This window comes from Ictidomys tridecemlineatus, chromosome 5 (assembly GCF_052094955.1).
Source record: "Ictidomys tridecemlineatus isolate mIctTri1 chromosome 5, mIctTri1.hap1, whole genome shotgun sequence".
Classification (NCBI taxonomy): Eukaryota; Metazoa; Chordata; class Mammalia; order Rodentia; family Sciuridae; genus Ictidomys; species Ictidomys tridecemlineatus.
In genome coordinates, this window is record NC_135481.1 from 156,921,565 (window position 1) to 156,938,210 (window position 16,646).

The following is a 16,646-nucleotide window of genomic DNA, read 5'->3' on the forward strand; positions in this document are numbered from 1 at the left end:
TGTTTGAGGATGTCTCTGCTTGTAGCAAAGTCTACTTTAGAGTCTATGAGGATTGTCAGGACTTTCCTCCTTAACCATCCCCCATCCCAAATGATAAGCACCCAGCTCTAGAATTTGGATTGTTGAGAGTTGATTGTTGAGGTAATTGTGGCATCTGTATGAGTGATCAAATTACATAGAATCAAACATACAAATGGGTGTATGTAAAACTGGCAAACATTGAATAATATGAGTGGATTAATATCAGTGTCAGTTTCCTGATTGTGGTATTATGCTGTGATTATGTAAGATGTTGCCACTGAGATGAAGACTATTTGAGATCTCTCTGTATTATTTCTTATAATCATATGGACCATTAGTTGTTACAAAATTAAAAGTTAAAAAATGTGGGTGTGGAGTACTAGATCATCCATGGAAGGACCAAGAAAGAAACATGTCTAGGAAGTCATGGGAAGAAAGCAGGTGTCACTGAGGAAAGTCAGCAGTGCAGGTGTCACTGAGGAAAGTCAGCAGTGCAGATGCCTCAGAAACTCTTGGAGAAGGTAAGAGCTTTAAAAAAAGGAGCTGATTTATTTCCCAGTGGTGTTTGGCCATGGGTTTTGCCAGAACACTTTGGGCAGAGTGGTTGGTCTAGCCAGAGAGATCACTCAGAGACTTGAGACAGATCTCTCTTGTGGGGCTGGTGAGAGATGGAGTGCTGTAGGCCATACTTGAGGTACTTGAGGGCCCATGGTACAGGGATATGATTGTAGGACCATGGAGTCTGAAGTATGAGTCAGGTGAAGATAAAGGGAAAGGTGAGATGAGGATAAAAAAGAGCATGGCCTTGAAATCTGACAGTTCTGATTTTAACTTCATTTGATAGACAAGCAAATGAAAGTTAAGGGATTTTCTCAAGACTGTACAAGTCAGAAATAATGGAGGTGGGATTCGAGTCTAAGATTTAATGATCATTTTCCTGAAATAAATTTTTTACTGAGATTTTTGCCATAGGCTAAAGACTCTTGTTTTGAGTTGTTCTGGTTGTGGTAAACTTCTGTTATCCATCTTTTTTTTTTTTTTTCTGTACTAGGGATTGAACCCAGGGCCTTTTACCACTAAGTCACATCCCTAGCCCTGTTTATGTTTTATTTAGAGACAAGGTCTTGCAAAGTTGCTTAGGGCCTCACTAAGTTGCTGAGACTGGCTTTCAACTTGAAATCCTCCTGAGCTGCTGGAATTTACTGGTGTGTGCCACTGTACTCACCTTCCATTTTCTTAATCATTTAATTGTCTTTTCCTGGAATTCCACTGTCTGTTAACTGTAATATCTTCTTGAAATTTTCCCCACAATTATAAATTCAAACCATATTTATATTAAGTAATCAGAATAACTCTTGATCCATTTCTTTTGCTGTTTCCTCTTTTGCAATCCTGTCTTACAAGAAATTAACTTACTTTTTCCTAAAGTTATTGACATTTATCCCACATGGCTGTCTCTAAAACAGGTTCACTACTCAATATGACTTGTTTCTTGAAAATAGCAAAAGATTAATAGGTTAGTGAAAAAGGAAAAACCTAAAAATACACTCTGATTTTGATACCATTTTCCTTTCTATGCACAACACTCCTTGACTTGAATATCATTCTCCAGAAGACTTCAGAATCTTATGCACCTGTTCCCAACATAGTTCTATAGTACTAAAACTAATTGCTCAAACTTCTATGACAAAAGAATTTTTAAAATTTACTAGCAATTTAACTAAGTAAAAAACAAGATGCTTAAAAACAATATTGGCATGCACAAGCACTCTTGCTAAGTGAGTACATCTTGTTAAGAGTAAAGAGGATAAATAAAGGTAATAGATTTTAGGTTAAATAAAATGTGCTTATTTATTTCACTCATTGTCACAATTTGTCATTCATTACAAAACTATTCGAATTAGATAATGTCTCTGATAAGCAATATTATATTTTTATCTGTTATTTTTTATGATTCTTTCTTAGACTATTATCTAATACTAGGTATATTTACTACTTTAAAAGAAAGATACAAGGAGACATGGTAAAGCTATCAATAGTAGACTTGTTTGCTCAGATTCCTCGTCACTTATACCTAATTACTTAAAAGAGAAGGGATTGGAGGGGTTTCAAAAAATGAAATTTAAAGGATAACCTAAAATACTACTCTTATATTTCATCCAAAGTTTAGGAAAATAAAATGAAGATATTTGAACTCTATTTTTTAATAGTTTGTGAAAGTCATGAACTTGTTTTTTCATTAACTGTCCAACTTTTTTCTTTGTTTTTCAAAGAACCCACAGGCAGTGCAGTTAGTCATTGCTATTTCATAAAATATTCCCTTTCTTCAGTTTTCAGTATCAGAGCTATTTTAGATTTTTATTGGATGTGTCATTGTGTCATGGTTTATAACCTGATCAGTGTGACTCCAGGTTAATTTTCCATTACAGAATTCAAATACATTCATAGAATACACATTTATATTTACCTTAAATTGAAAGCATAACCTATGTATGTAAAGGTAGAAGAAAGGTGACTTTCTAATTGTTATTTTCTACCTTGGGCCTTTATCAAATTAGACCTTTATTGGTGAGAGTTTTATGCCCTTTCTGCCATGCAAATATGTATGAAGTAATCTGCATTATGAACTCACCAACTCTTGGCTAGCTTTATGTTTGCTCTTTGGGGCATTAACATTTCTTAGCTTGAGTGTTAAATCTGGGCCTTAAATTTCTTAGTTGTGTGGAAATCATATTCACTTCTCCCGGGGTTTGGGAGAGAGAGTTTAGTTTCAGAGAGAAATGTAGATGACTTCCATTGCTTCTAAAAAAATGAGTGTTTTGATATGAAAATTTATTTTCCATTATTGAGTACATATTTCTTATTCATTATTTAAAAAAAAAAAAACAAGAAATCCAAGAAAACTCAAGATGATCTTATTCTCCTCAGTCGTTACCCAGAATTTCTTAAATTTGGGGATTTGATTTTTTTACCTCCGTTACGTTTCATACATCATAAAACTGATGTATCATAAATAAGTCAATTAGATTTTTAATTTCTAAGGGGGAGGGTATGCAGCATTAAAAATATTTACATTTACTTAGGTTTGATTAATATTTGTTTTTTCATATTTTCTAAAACTTCAAGCTCAAGTTATAAACCTTAGTTTATTTAAATATCTAGTTTTTTTTTCTGTTAAAATTAGTGGTTTCATTTTCACTTGTTCTTAGATTAAAGCATAATGCTTTCATAAATTTGACAGATTGAAATTTCCATAATTACTTTTAAGTTTAAATCATCATTTCAATTCATGTAGATTTAGTTTATCTGATTCTTCCTCCTTATGCTTTATTTTACAAGACCCCCTTACACTATTGTTGTCAAAATCTTTGTATACTTTGTAAGTATTAAAAAATTTATAAATCAGTTGCTTTTGAGCATTTAATCATCAACTAAAAATTTAGTTAAAGTCTTCTAAGTTTCTCCATGATTCATTAGTATGTCAGATTCTCTTAAATATTTAAAATGCCCTAACAACTAAACATAAATTGTCACAATAATTATTAAGCCAACTGCTTTGAATATATTTTATCAGTCACAAATTTGATTAATTTCCTTACCAGGTCTACATCTACCCCATCAAGGGAAGCAAGGTACCTCCCTAAGCTACTCTCCAGCCCCTAGCTGCCCCTGACTATGAATTTTGTCCTTACAGAGCTCTTTGAACTATGAGCTCCTTGGGTTTTGTTTTGTTATTGTGGTGTTGAGAATCAAACCATGGGCCTCAGGTATGCTAGGCAAGTGTTCAACTACTGAACTATACCCCCAAAAGTGACAACTCTTTAAGGAAAAGGACATTTTGCTTTTTCTAATTCTATGCCTACAGAATTTTTAACATCCCTTTCAGAATGAGTTTCTCCTGTAAACTGGTTTTTTAGTAGTCCATTTGAATTATGCTTTTAAATTAAAATAGAATTGTTTAAAATAAATAGTTGAGGGCTGGGGATATGACTCAGTATCATATCAGTGCCTGGTATGCCCAAGACTCTGGGTTCAATGCCCATACCAAAAAACAATAAATAAAATTAAATTTAAAAGTTGAAGCAAAGTCCTAGACTAAACCAACAAACACCGAAACTTGGTGGCATTCAGTTCTAATCTTCACTGTCTGTTCATTCTTGGCTGTTCACAGAGAAAAGGCGAAGAAGTGTGGAACTGATCCCTCTGACTGCCCGAATGGTGATGGCCCACCTGGTGAACCACCTGGGTCACTACCCTCTGAGCGGAGGCCCAGCTGTGCTGCATAGCCTTGTCAGTGAGAACCACGACAATGCCCACGTGGAAGGCACTGAGCTGTCTTCTGAGGTGTTCAGGAGCCCCAACCTGCAGCTGTTTGTATTTAATGACAGTACCCTCATTTCCTACCTTCAGACACCTGCAGAAGGACCTGGGGGTGCCCTCTCAGATGTGAGAGTTATTGTGAGGGATATATCAGGGAAGTACTCTTGGGATGGAAAAGTTTTATATGGACCTCTGGAGGGATGCTTAGCACCCAATGGAAGAAATCCCTTATTTCTAATTTCGGGCCACCATCATCACACATTTGGACCTCAGAAAGATCATTCCCAAATCGAAGAAGGAGATGATGTCCTTGACAAACTACTTGAAAACATTGGCCACACTAGTCCCGAATGCCTTTTACCATCACAGCTAAATCTAAATGAGCCCTCCCCACCCCCATATGGCATGAACCGTGAGCAAGAAAAGGAAATCATTGAGGTCATTTTGCGCCAGAGTGCACAGGAAGACGAATATGTTCAGAGGTGTAACTCTGATTCTTCAATGAAAGTTACCAGCCAAGGGCAACCCTCGCCAGTGGAGCCCCGAGGGCCTTTTTATTTCTGCAGGTTGTTACTCGATGATTTGGGAATGAATTCTTGGGATAGAAGGTAACAATACATGCTAGTCCTTAAATTATCTTTTTCAAATGATTTTTCTTTTTTTTTAATCAATTTAGGGTCAGGGAAGAAGAAAATAAAAATGGAGATTTTTTTTCACTATTTCAACATTATTTTGATAATGATAATAATTAAAAGTTATTTTGGCTGCTAACTTAAAGCCAGAAATGGAACTAATTATGCTGTACTAATGCACACATTGAATTCTAAATGCCTACTGAATGTTTTAGAGTTTGAAGTATTTCCTTTGTGTATATGTTTTATTTACTTACTTCTCTGGCCATTATCATTTCTACTTTAATGAAGATGTAAATGGCAAATACGCCTTAGATCTGATGAGGGAGGTGGGTGTGATGAAACTTTGATAAAGCATAGAGTGGCCCAGGAGTTCAAGAGGAATGATTTAGTCCAGTGGGAAGTATGGGACAGTGGAGAAGACCTCATGGAAGAGGATAGATTTGACTGGATCCCAATAGTGGAGTTCAGTTTTTAAAGAAATAAGTGTTGGGCTGGGGATGTGGCTCAAGCGGTAGCGCACTCGCCTGGTATGCGTGCGACACAAGTTCGATCCTCAGCACCACATACCAACAAAGATGTTGTGTCCGCCGAGAACTGAAAACTAAATATTAAAAATTCTCTCTCTCTCTCTCTCTCTCTCTCTCTCTCTCTCTCTCTCTCTCTCTCTCCTCTCTCACTCTCTCTTTAAAAAAAAAAAAAGAAAGAAGTGTTGTGCAGAAATTTGTAGCAGAGCTGACTGAAAATACAGAACAAGGCCACACTCAGTTTATCAGAGTCATTCAGTGTCACTGGACAGTAATGGGATGCAGTGGGATTTTTATGCCTTGCACATATGAAGGCAAATGGACTTGATTCTATCACAGATATTTAGTGAAATGAGGAAGAAGATGAATGGATGATAGATAGATTTGTTAACTAACTCAAATGCAGCAAAATTGACCATTGATCACATGATTTTTTTCTTCCATCGTTTTTCTCTTTATAGGAAGAATTTTCATCTTTTGAAGAAAAATTCAAAATTATTGAGAGAATTGAAAAACCTGGACTCTCGCCAGTGGTATGTGAAAGTATATCAGACTCCTTTTCCAGTTCACCTGTGTATGTGCTTAGAACCCATGGGTAGTTCTATAACCTGGAATCTGCTGACATTTGCCCCTGTTAAACCTTTGATATTTATACCCTTTAGGAATAACTCACATTTGTTACTCTAAGAAGAGGTAGGGGCTCCCACTTAACCTCTGCTTTTGATTGAATACCTTTCTATGTGGCACTCAGTGGACATCCATTCTCATTTATTCTCTGCAACTGTCTCTTTTTCTGATAAGGAAGTAGATATTTACCTAGATTAAACAAGTCATAATCACCTATACCATATTATTTGAAACCATATGAGACTGACTTCATAGTCCTTGCTTTGCAACCTGCACTGGCATTCTGTAGTCTTGGCTTTAAAACGTTGGAAATGTTAGAACAAGCATGTTGAAATTAATAACTCTCTATTAATGTCTCATTTTCAAAGCTGGTTACATTCTCAGCTCTACCTTTTTTTCTGTACAATATCAAAATCATTTCTAGAAAGGAGTTCATAATCATAAACAGTTTTTGATTTGGGGAAATATGTGCTTCCAAAACCACCTAAGTTAAGAATATAATCCTCAGCATTTGACAGATACTTGTAAGTCTTGAATAAACAGATTCCTTAATGTTTAGTTTAAAAAAAAAAAACTCTTCAAAAATAACAACAACAACAACAAAACCCTTTGCTTATTCCCCTTTAGAAATATCTTAATGTTTCATCAGCACTCAAATTTAGGTTGTTTTCCCCAGGCTTGTTTTTCAACTCTTCCCACTATATTTTATTTTCCTACATTTTTCTTACTCCTTCTTAACTCATAGATTTGTAAATATATTTGAGCTTAATGTTTTCAAAGGATGCTTAAGAAGCAAGAAGGAAAATAAATGACAAAGGCTGGCTCTATCATTATGGGTTCTATCCTGGCATTTGGGAAAAAAAGCAAAGCTTTTATTTTATTCACTTAATCATTCATTCACTCTCTATGATGCTTCCACTTTAAGGCACTTGATTCTCTTGCCTGGTACTTACAGGGAAGAGTTATGACCTGCTAAACAAATATTTTCACCACCCTGTGTTTAGATGGCATTCTTATGATTTTTATAGTTTATTTTAGAGTTCTGTTCGAACTCAAAGTGACACATAATTAAATTTTATTTTCATACATGTTCTTGGTTCATGTCACTATGATTGGCCTATTAGGTTCACAATTGTGATTCTTGTGGTTTGAAATTTTTTTTTTTTTTTTTGGTATTAGGGATTAAATTCAGGGGCACTTGACCACTGAGCCATATCCCCAGACTTATTTTGTATTTTATTTAGAGACAGGGTCTAACTAAGTTATTTAGCATTCGCTTTTGCTGAAGCTGGTGATCCTCCTGCCTCAGCATCTTGAGCTGCTGGAATTACAGGCATGCACCACTGTGCCCTGCTTGAATTCTTAAACTAGGTATAAATGTAAGAAGTAGTGAATTCCAGTTTTAATTTTCTCTTAAATACTTGAATTAAAGTATTTTCATTGAATTAATTTTAAAAGGTCCATTTTTATGTCACTGAGGACCAAGAAGATCAAATCATATTAAGCTTACTTATAGCTATGTGTCCTTTCTCTCCTTCAGCTATGTGTCCTTTCTCTCCTTCAGAAACATCTAGAATTAAGATTCGAGTCTGTATGGGAATTAGAGGGTATTGGTTTTCTTTTTCTTTTCTCCATTATTCTACCTTTCCACATTGCCTTCATTACTCAGGACTTCTTATAACCTACACATTGAGGAATGAACTGTTTCATGTATGTTTTCTGAGTCTCAGACATGCCAGGATAGCTGATCTGAGGCAATATGAGAGCCTTTTCTTCTAGGTGGCTTTACCACACTCTCTGGAGAGTGATAAATATTTTAGTATTATGGAATATACAGAATTAAAAAGAAAAGAAATATATAGGATTAAATGATTCATTTATAGTTGTACCTGGGGAAAGGAACCTTACTCAGGCCTGAAGGCATTAGCTCATTGTCATTGTAAATGTCTTTCTTTCCTTATTTATTAAGTAAAATCTATAGTGAAAATTTTGAGCTTAAAGAATTTTTAAGGGCTGGGGATGTGGCTCAAGCGGTAGCGCGCTTGCGTGGCATGCGTGCGGCCCGGGTTCAATCCTCAGCACCACATACCAACAAAGATGTTGTGTCCGCCGAGAACTAAAAAATAAATATTAAAAAATTCTCTCTCTCTCTCTCTCTCTCTCTCTTTCTCTCTCTCTCTCTCTCTCTCTCTCTCTCTCTCTCTCCTCTCTCACTCTCTCTAAAAAAATTTTTAAAAAAAAAGAATTTTTAAAAACTCATTAGAGATGAAGAATCTGAAGCATTATTCTTCAGATAGCTCTTTATTGGATTCATTTTTCTGCTTCTTGTTGTTATTTTCTCTCTAGAGGAACACAGATCAAGTTCTCTGGAAATTCCTTGAGGGGTTTCTTCTGAAGGACTCAGGGATTTACTTCCTTCTTCCTCTTGTGCTTCAGTATTAAATACTTAAATATTAAATACTGAAGTATCCCAATCTCAGCTTTATAAGTATATGCTGAATTACTCCCTGCTCCTTAGTATTAAGTGAATACATTGGTATCTTGTAATTGTGGCCAATTTGTGGAGTGTTAATGAACTTTAGTTGCATGAGGTACAATTGAATTAGCTCCCTGGGGTGCTGTTGCAGTAAAATATGGCTTTGGATAGCTGATTGGCAATTCTCTGCCCCTTGATTAACCTTCATTTAAAACCCCAACTCCTGGATTTAGTGTCTTCTTGACATCTAAATGTGTATCAACTTATTTTAAGGTAAAGTGTATTTTCAAAGTTCTTTTTTTAAAAACTGTAACTAATTCTGAGATTCTGTAGCTATAAGAAATCTAGACTGTCCTCTAAGTTGGTCAGGTTGTAGGCGAGAACATACTCTGTCCCTCAACTTTCAGGAAATTTCTATTTCTGATATTAATGATTTCTATTTTCAAGGCTTAGATTCTTCTTAACATGTTTTTAGGAAAGGGAGAATCTGTCGTGCTACTGTGGTCTATAATACTATGAAGTTAACAATAAAGATAGTTACATCTAATAGTATGATAAACATACATACAAATCACAGTGGGCCTTCTTTTTAACTACGAATGTCTTCTTGCCACCATCTGATGAGGTGGATGTTAAAATCATGTTTTTCTTTGTTTGGCTGTTTAACGTGACAGCACAAGGAAATAGCTATTCTGGTCTCTTCCTAATAAGAAAGAAAAATGCATTCTAATGAGGAAGGGGAAATTGTTGATTTTATGTTTGTGTGTTCCTGAATTACCTGTTCCTTCATGCATTGGTTGTGCAGCTTATGGATATGAAGTGCTGTTGATGTTGTAATTACCATTTCAAAAGCCTGGCTCTAATAAGGCCAGACACTGTGTCTGCATCCTAGCAGGCTCTCTGTGGTGCTAACATTTTGGAGGATGTGAAATTTGATGAATGTTTACAACTAAAGGTCACCTTTCCTCACACCCACATCAGTCAGACCCTCATCCCAGCTTAGTTCTCTGTGCTCTACCATTGAGTTAATTAGGACTCAAGGACCCAGGAGCAGCTATAATGGAAAAAGCCTGGACTTTAAGGAGAATAAGCAGAAACATTTCAGATAAACCTGAGGCTGTTTTATGTATGTAGCGTCTATAGAACAGTGAAAGACTAAATGTCAAAGACTTTTAAATATATAGAGAGAGCTATAGAAATAAATTGAGTAACTGTATTTTTTTATCCTTTTGTTGAGACAGTCCTTTAGGTCAAAGGTTAAGATATCTATTATCATCGCCATCTGAGATAAGCCAGTAATATTCTAGGTGCTTTTTATTGGTGTCCCCTGTCACTCAGGGCAACAAATAATATGGCAATTTCAGGGGCTCCTTACTCCATGAGGACAGGCTTCCTGTTTGGGAGCAGAAGGTCTGTACTAGAGCCTCAACCACTCTCCACCATAAAAATCCTCCCTTCTTGTAGCTACCTGTTTCCATCATAAGTCACACCCCACAGGGCGTGCTCATGCAATTTTTTGCTTTCCTGGTAGCAGCAGGACAGCATGTATCAAAAGCTTTAACAATGGATAGGCCCCAAGAAATTCTATTTCTATGAATTTATTTTAAGGACATAACAAAAATCTTGTGAAACTATCATCAAGATTAAAGAATAATTTCAAGAACATATTAAAGATAATGCAGAAATATCTTTTAAAATATAAATACCTTAGGGGCTGGGACTGCAGCTCAGTGGCAGAGCACTTGCCTTGCACATGTGAGGGATTGGGCTCAATCCTCAGCACCACATATAAATAAGTTAAAAAAAAAAAAAAAAGGTTCATTGACAACTACAAAAATATATGAGGATTTGTGTTATGGTTTATTAATAGAATGTTGTAAATGTTGTATAGTCATGAATAACTTTATTGTAGAATCCTATGATCTAAAATTGGCACACTTACAAATAACTTAAAACAGTAAATTTTGTTATATATCTCTTACCACAATTTTTTAAGTGTCCATAAGTATTTTTTAAATTTTTTTTTAGTTGTAAATGGATACAATATCTTTTTTAATTTAATGTGGTACTCAATTCTGAACCCAGTGCCTCAGGCATACAAGGCAAGTGAGCTACCACTGAGCTACAACCCCAGTCCTGAAAGTGTCCATAAATATTTTAAGTGTAAAAATTAGTTACAAGACAGAATGTAGGGCGGGGGATGTGGCTCAAGCGGTAGCGTGCTCGCCTGGCATGCGTGGGGCCCCGGTTCAATCCTCAGCACCACATACCAACAAAGATGTTGTGTCCGCCGAGAACTAAAAAATAAATATTAAAAATTCTATCTCCCTCCTCTCTCTTAAAAAATAAATAAATAAATAAATAAATATCACCTCTTGAAAAAAAAAGACAGAATGTAGTAGTTTCTCACATTTTATATTTTTGTGCAGAAATGCCTTCTAAAATGGTAATAGCTATATTCTTTGCTTATATGTTCAAATTATAAGTCTTTTTTCCTTCTTTTCTAGTTTTTCTAATTTTTCCTCTAAATGTTTATTACATGAAAACTATGGGACAAAATGAATAGTTATCTAAATGACTAGAAAGAAAAAACTCTCCATGTCTAATTATTTATATAGCTTTTCAGTTGAGCTTCATTACTCATGCTTATGAAGTGGAAAAATAACCCATACAGAAGGAAATATTAGAAAATTTATTTTAAAATGGAGCACAATTCTAGCAATATGAATGTTTAATTAGATTAGATTTTTGAGATATTAAACAATTAGATAATAGAAACATTTCTGTATTGTTTAGGCACTTGATAGTTTTTCTTATGAGATTTTTCAGACTATTAGCAAAAGTGAGGAGAAGGGTAGAACTGCTCTGGAAGTGGTATTCTAATACTAAAAAAAGAAAAGAAAATATAGTAAAAGTCATGGATGGTACTGTTACCGCTGTTGACCGGTGATGAGTCCTTGCTTCCCCAATGTTGAAGAATAACGCCAGAAAAGCACACAAAAGCACACCGAGGCAAGTTTAGAGTGGAAAATAGACGTTTATTAAAGGACAGCAGAAAAGACTTTAAGGGGACCCAAGAGGTGGAATCTGTGGAAGTGCGGTTGTTTCCCCTTTTTATAGTTGATGGAATGTAGGTGGGAAGGCCCAGGGTGGGACACAGGTGGGCCAAAGAAGTAATCTGGGCAGGAAGGACTCCTGTGGCAGCATCTTCAAGTTTGCTGTTCATTAACATTTCTTTGGGATGGGCTGTCTTCCAAACTGCTGGGGCTGTTCATTAACATTTCTTTGGGATGGGCTATCTTCAAATCTGTTGGGGGCTGTTTCCTGGACTTCATTAACATTTCAAGAGTTGCTCAAGTTTTCCGAATTCATTCTCATGGCCTCCATTTTAGATTTCACTGGATATTAGACCTGATTTACTTAACTACACTAACTACCTAACTTTAAATCTGGCTTCAGTATCTCTGTTTGAATAAAAAGTGTTTCCATCTCTTCTTTATCACCAGATTCCTTGACAGTGGTCTACTTATTCTGGCACTTTATTCCACAGTATTCATAGAAAGTGGTTATTAAGACAGGGCTGGGGATGTGGCTCAAGCGGTAGCGCGCTCGCCTGGCATGCGTGGGTCCCGGGTTCGATCCTCAGCACCACATACCAACAAAGATGTTGTGTCTGCCGAGAACTAAAAAAAAATTAAAAAATAAATATTAAAAATTCTCTCTCTCTCTCTCTCTCTCTCTCTCTCTCTCTCTCTCTCTCTCTCTCTCTCTCTCTCTCTCTCCCTCTCTCTCTCTCTCCCCTCTCTCACTCTCTCTTAAAAAAAAAAAAAAAGACATCCAAATATACCATCATTTATCTGGTCAGTTTAGCAGAGATTTAGCTGAGCTCCTACTATGTTCAAATCCTAGGCTACACGTACAAAAGATGAAAAAGCAGGGATTGTTTCTTCAAAATGCATATCATGTTCTCTTGCTTTAACAGTAAACTTTCCAAAATCTATCATGGAGCAAAATGATAAAGGATTTATGTAACCAAAAAGGTTTCCTTGGACAGCTCTTCCCCTTACCAGATACCCTCAGAATTCAGCAGACAGGGGTGGTACATTCTTTCACAAAGAAAATACCTAAGTATGTGCTGCTTGGAAGAAGTTTCTCCTTCTCCTAAAGTCATATCTTGGCATATCTTATAGAATCAAGGACCTACCAAGTGTAGAAAGTGACTCAAGGTGTAGAAAGTGACTACCTGTGGGTATGCTGTGGGTTGCACATATATCTACTCATAATTGATATCTATTTGAAATGCTTTGAAAGATGATATTATTGAACAAAAATGAAAAGAATTTACCAAATGGTATGTTCTAACATGCTGTGGTTCAATATATTTAATGTCTGAGTGTATAGTCTAGGAACGAGACTGCCTTGATCTAGTTCATAGTCCCATTGCCCTGCATGCTTTTTATTTAAATTCCTTTGTCTCCTTCCAACTACTTCTGCAAGGCAGGTGATATGATAATACACACACACACACACACACACACACACACACACACACACCTCCCCTGGAAACATAAGTCTAAAGGAAAATATTTCTCCAGAATATGAAGAGTTCAAGGTAGATAAAATGGATGCTTTATTTACCAGTGAGCTATATCCCCAGCCCTTTTTGCAAAGAGTATCCCTAGTTGCAAAGAGTAAATGAGATCATGTGTCAAGCTATCTTAGTGACTGACCTCTAGGAAGTTCTCAATAGATGTGAGCTCAATAATGGGAGTTATGCTGGTTTGGGCAACAAAATAAAACTTTACACAAGAGAAGTCTAACTCCTTTTAATTTAAAAATTTAACAGCCGTGAGACACACAAAATTGCAGTGTTTTACATTGCCGAAGGTCAAGAAGACAAGTGTTCAATCCTCTCCAATGAAAGAGGAAGCCAAGCATATGAAGATTTTGTGGCTGGTCTTGGATGGGAGGTAATTACTTTCATTCAATAGGTATTTATTGACTAACTATATTTAAGAATGTATATAAGCTAGATATTAATTACATATGGTTTTGCATGTGTTTTTATAGTCAAATATAGCCCAACTATACTGACTACCTAACTTTAAATCTGGCTTCAGTACCTCTATTTGAATAAAAAGTGTTCTCTAGTTCAGGAACTAGAGAACATTGAATTTGACATCTTCTATTAGTTGCTTTATACATGAACTTTTAGTACTTTATACATGAACTTTTGTTTCCCCTTAACTTTCCACTTTGTATTTTTTCATTTGCTTTGTATCAGAACAGAATAGTCAGAGGGACTCACCCAGTTATAGGTGGTTTATAGTAAGAGAAAACAAATATGGGCAAGGAAACAACGGTTTGGGCCATGAAATGGAGCTTTTAGAGAAGAAATCAATAACTTGGCAAGTAAAAAGATGAAGGAAGAGTTGGATGAAGTCAAAAGTTGAAATGAAAATAAAATATAATAGCTATGGTGGCTTACCCATCAACTTTTTTCCCTAACATAATTCCCCAAGATGATTGATAACTGAAAATTTTGTAGGTTTTTTTATTTTTCTTCTTAAAAAATTGGGGGGTGGGCGCCACTGGGGATTGGACGCAGGGATGCTTTATTTACCAGTGAGCTATATCCCCAGCCCTTTTTAATTTTTTAATTTTGAGACGGAGTCTTGCTAAGTTGCTTAGAGCTTCACTAAGTTGCTGCTGCTTTTCTCAAACTCGTGATCCTCCTGCTCAAGGATTACAGGCATGCACTACAGCAGCCAGCTAAAAAAAACTCTCTCTCTTTCTCTCTCTCTCTCTCTCTCTCTCTCTTCTCTCTCTCTCTCTCTCTCTCTCTCTCTCTCTCTCTCTCTCTCTCTCTCTCTCTCACACACACACACACACACACACACATATCTCTCTCCCCTAGAAACATAAGTCTAAAGGAAAATATTTCCCCAGAATATGAAGAGTTCAAGGTAGATAAAATGGAAATCAAAATATCTAAAATAATTTTCTTCCTTTTGTTTTGGTTTCCTAGTTATCTGTGGTAAGGAGAAACTCTGGGTACATAAGCACAGTTTATCTCTGAGAGTTCAGCATTAGCAAGGGGACTCCTATAGAACTAGGGTCAGGGCAAGAGTACATCAAGGTTAGGATCATATGCTTTCTGAAGAGCCAAGTAGGTTTTAGTCTAAGAGCTATTGCACTTCCAATAAATCTTTGTTGTTCTTGCTGATAAGGTTACTTCTTATTTGTCATAGAATATATTTGTTGTTTAATTAATATAGTTTTTAAATCATACATTCTCAACTAAGAAAACAAAACATTAATTATCACAATGTATGTAGATTGTTATTTGGCACAGAAGAGATTTCTCTATTTCTTTCTTGTGTGTGTGTTTAGAAAAATTACTGAAAGAATGATAAAGAAGAATGATAAAGAAAGAATTATTGGTGACCCTGAGCCCCGGGGGCCCTCCACACAGGGGAAAGGGCTGTGTGTTGAAAGAAAAATGAGACAAGATAAAAGATGGTGTGTTGTAAAACCACACACAAGACTATACCTCCTAGCTAAAAAACCATATCTTTCCCCCAGAGGTTTCCTCTTCCCCCAACAAGTTAAAAAATTAGATTTAGGTACAAAGTGAGCATTCACACCATAACTTTAAAATGAATTATGACTCATAAACTTTTGGCAATGGTATAAATTGTGATAACCCTTTGGAGAAACAATTTAGTGATAGCTACTAAATTGAGTAATATCTGTACCCCTTGATACAACATCTTAGAAAAACACTCCTTTGAGTGTTCCATCTGGTTTGAAAAAACAAAAAGCCCCACAAATCCATCAGTGGAGAAACTGTGTGTGTTTGTGTGTATGTGTATTGGCCCCAGAGTGCAAGGTTCTTGGTGCTGGCATTCTGATATCCCAGAGAGAAGCCATAAAATGCTTCTTTAAGTGAAAAGGTGAAGGTGTAATATTTTGAAAAAGAGAAAGAGACACCAAAAGCACATACCTTTAGTTATAATATATTGCTATGGTTATTCTGGTTTATTAGTTATTGTTAATCTCTACTGTGCCTAATTTACAAATGAGACTTTATCAAAGATATATAGGGGAAAATACTAGTGTATTGTAGGGTTTGGTACTGTTTGTACTTTTAGGTATCCACTAGGGGTCTTGGGACATAGCTCCCAAAGGTAAGTGGGGACTCCTGTGTATATTTGTATGCCTATATGGAAAAATTTAGAGAAATATATACCAAAAATAGGTACCAGAAAGTTAGAGAAATATATACCAGAACTTTGATAGTAGTTTTCTTTGGATAGTAGGAATATGGAGCAATTTTAATTTTAATGTTCTTTGTTTCTTTAATATTTTAGCATTGGCTAATTTTGTTTTATATTGTAAATTTGTATTCAAAAATATATGAAGTGAAAATCATTTGTTTTTTAAAAATTCACATTCACAACTCATTTTTGACCCTCAGTCTTTTCTTTCTATATTATTTTTATTAGGTGGATCTCTCCACCCACTGTGGGTTCATGGGTGGCCTTCAGCGCAATGGCAGCACTGGTCAGACGGCCCCTTATTATGCTACCTCTACTGTGGAAGTGATTTTCCATGTTTCCACTCGGATGCCATCAGACTCAGATGATTCACTTACCAAAAAGGTAAGGGCCCTCATTGGGGACCATCCTTAGCTGCTCTGTTATATAGGGGAGACCCTCTTAGGACGGGACAAAGACCAGGTCCTGAAGCTCTGAGACTGCTTTCCTTGGGACTCAACTTCAGTGTTGCTCTTCCCCAGGCTACACTTGTGGTGAATCTAAAATCCATTTTGGCACAAACTTAAGACCCAATATTAAGGATTAGGAAAAGGAAGGGTCTAAAATATTGCTATTTTGGGATCTTCTCTCATATTCATATCACCTGACAGAAAATAATATAGTTTACCTCAAAGATTGCAATGTGTAATGGCCTTTGTGACAAAAGTATTAATGGTACTCTGGGAAAGAAGCCCGCCACCACCACAGGCTTGCTGAGAGTAAG

General features: G+C 36.1%; 1 protein-coding gene across 8 annotated transcripts in view; it reads left to right on the forward strand.

The window, feature by feature from the left end:
* The window catches only part of Ralgapa2 (Ral GTPase activating protein catalytic subunit alpha 2), a 310,144-nt gene that overhangs the window by 184,169 nt on the left and 109,329 nt on the right, over positions 1-16,646 (forward strand). For all 8 annotated transcript variants that reach the window (XR_013439515.1, XM_078051331.1, XM_078051332.1 and 5 more), the window contains 4 exons: positions 4,193-4,949; positions 5,962-6,033; positions 13,450-13,573; positions 16,112-16,267. Coding sequence is in view for 7 of the 8 variants with exons in the window: in XM_078051331.1 (XP_077907457.1) it covers positions 4,193-4,949; positions 5,962-6,033; positions 13,450-13,573; positions 16,112-16,267 (1,109 nt within the window). In the remaining variant the exon portion in view is untranslated. The remainder of the gene's footprint in view (positions 1-4,192; positions 4,950-5,961; positions 6,034-13,449; positions 13,574-16,111; positions 16,268-16,646) is intronic.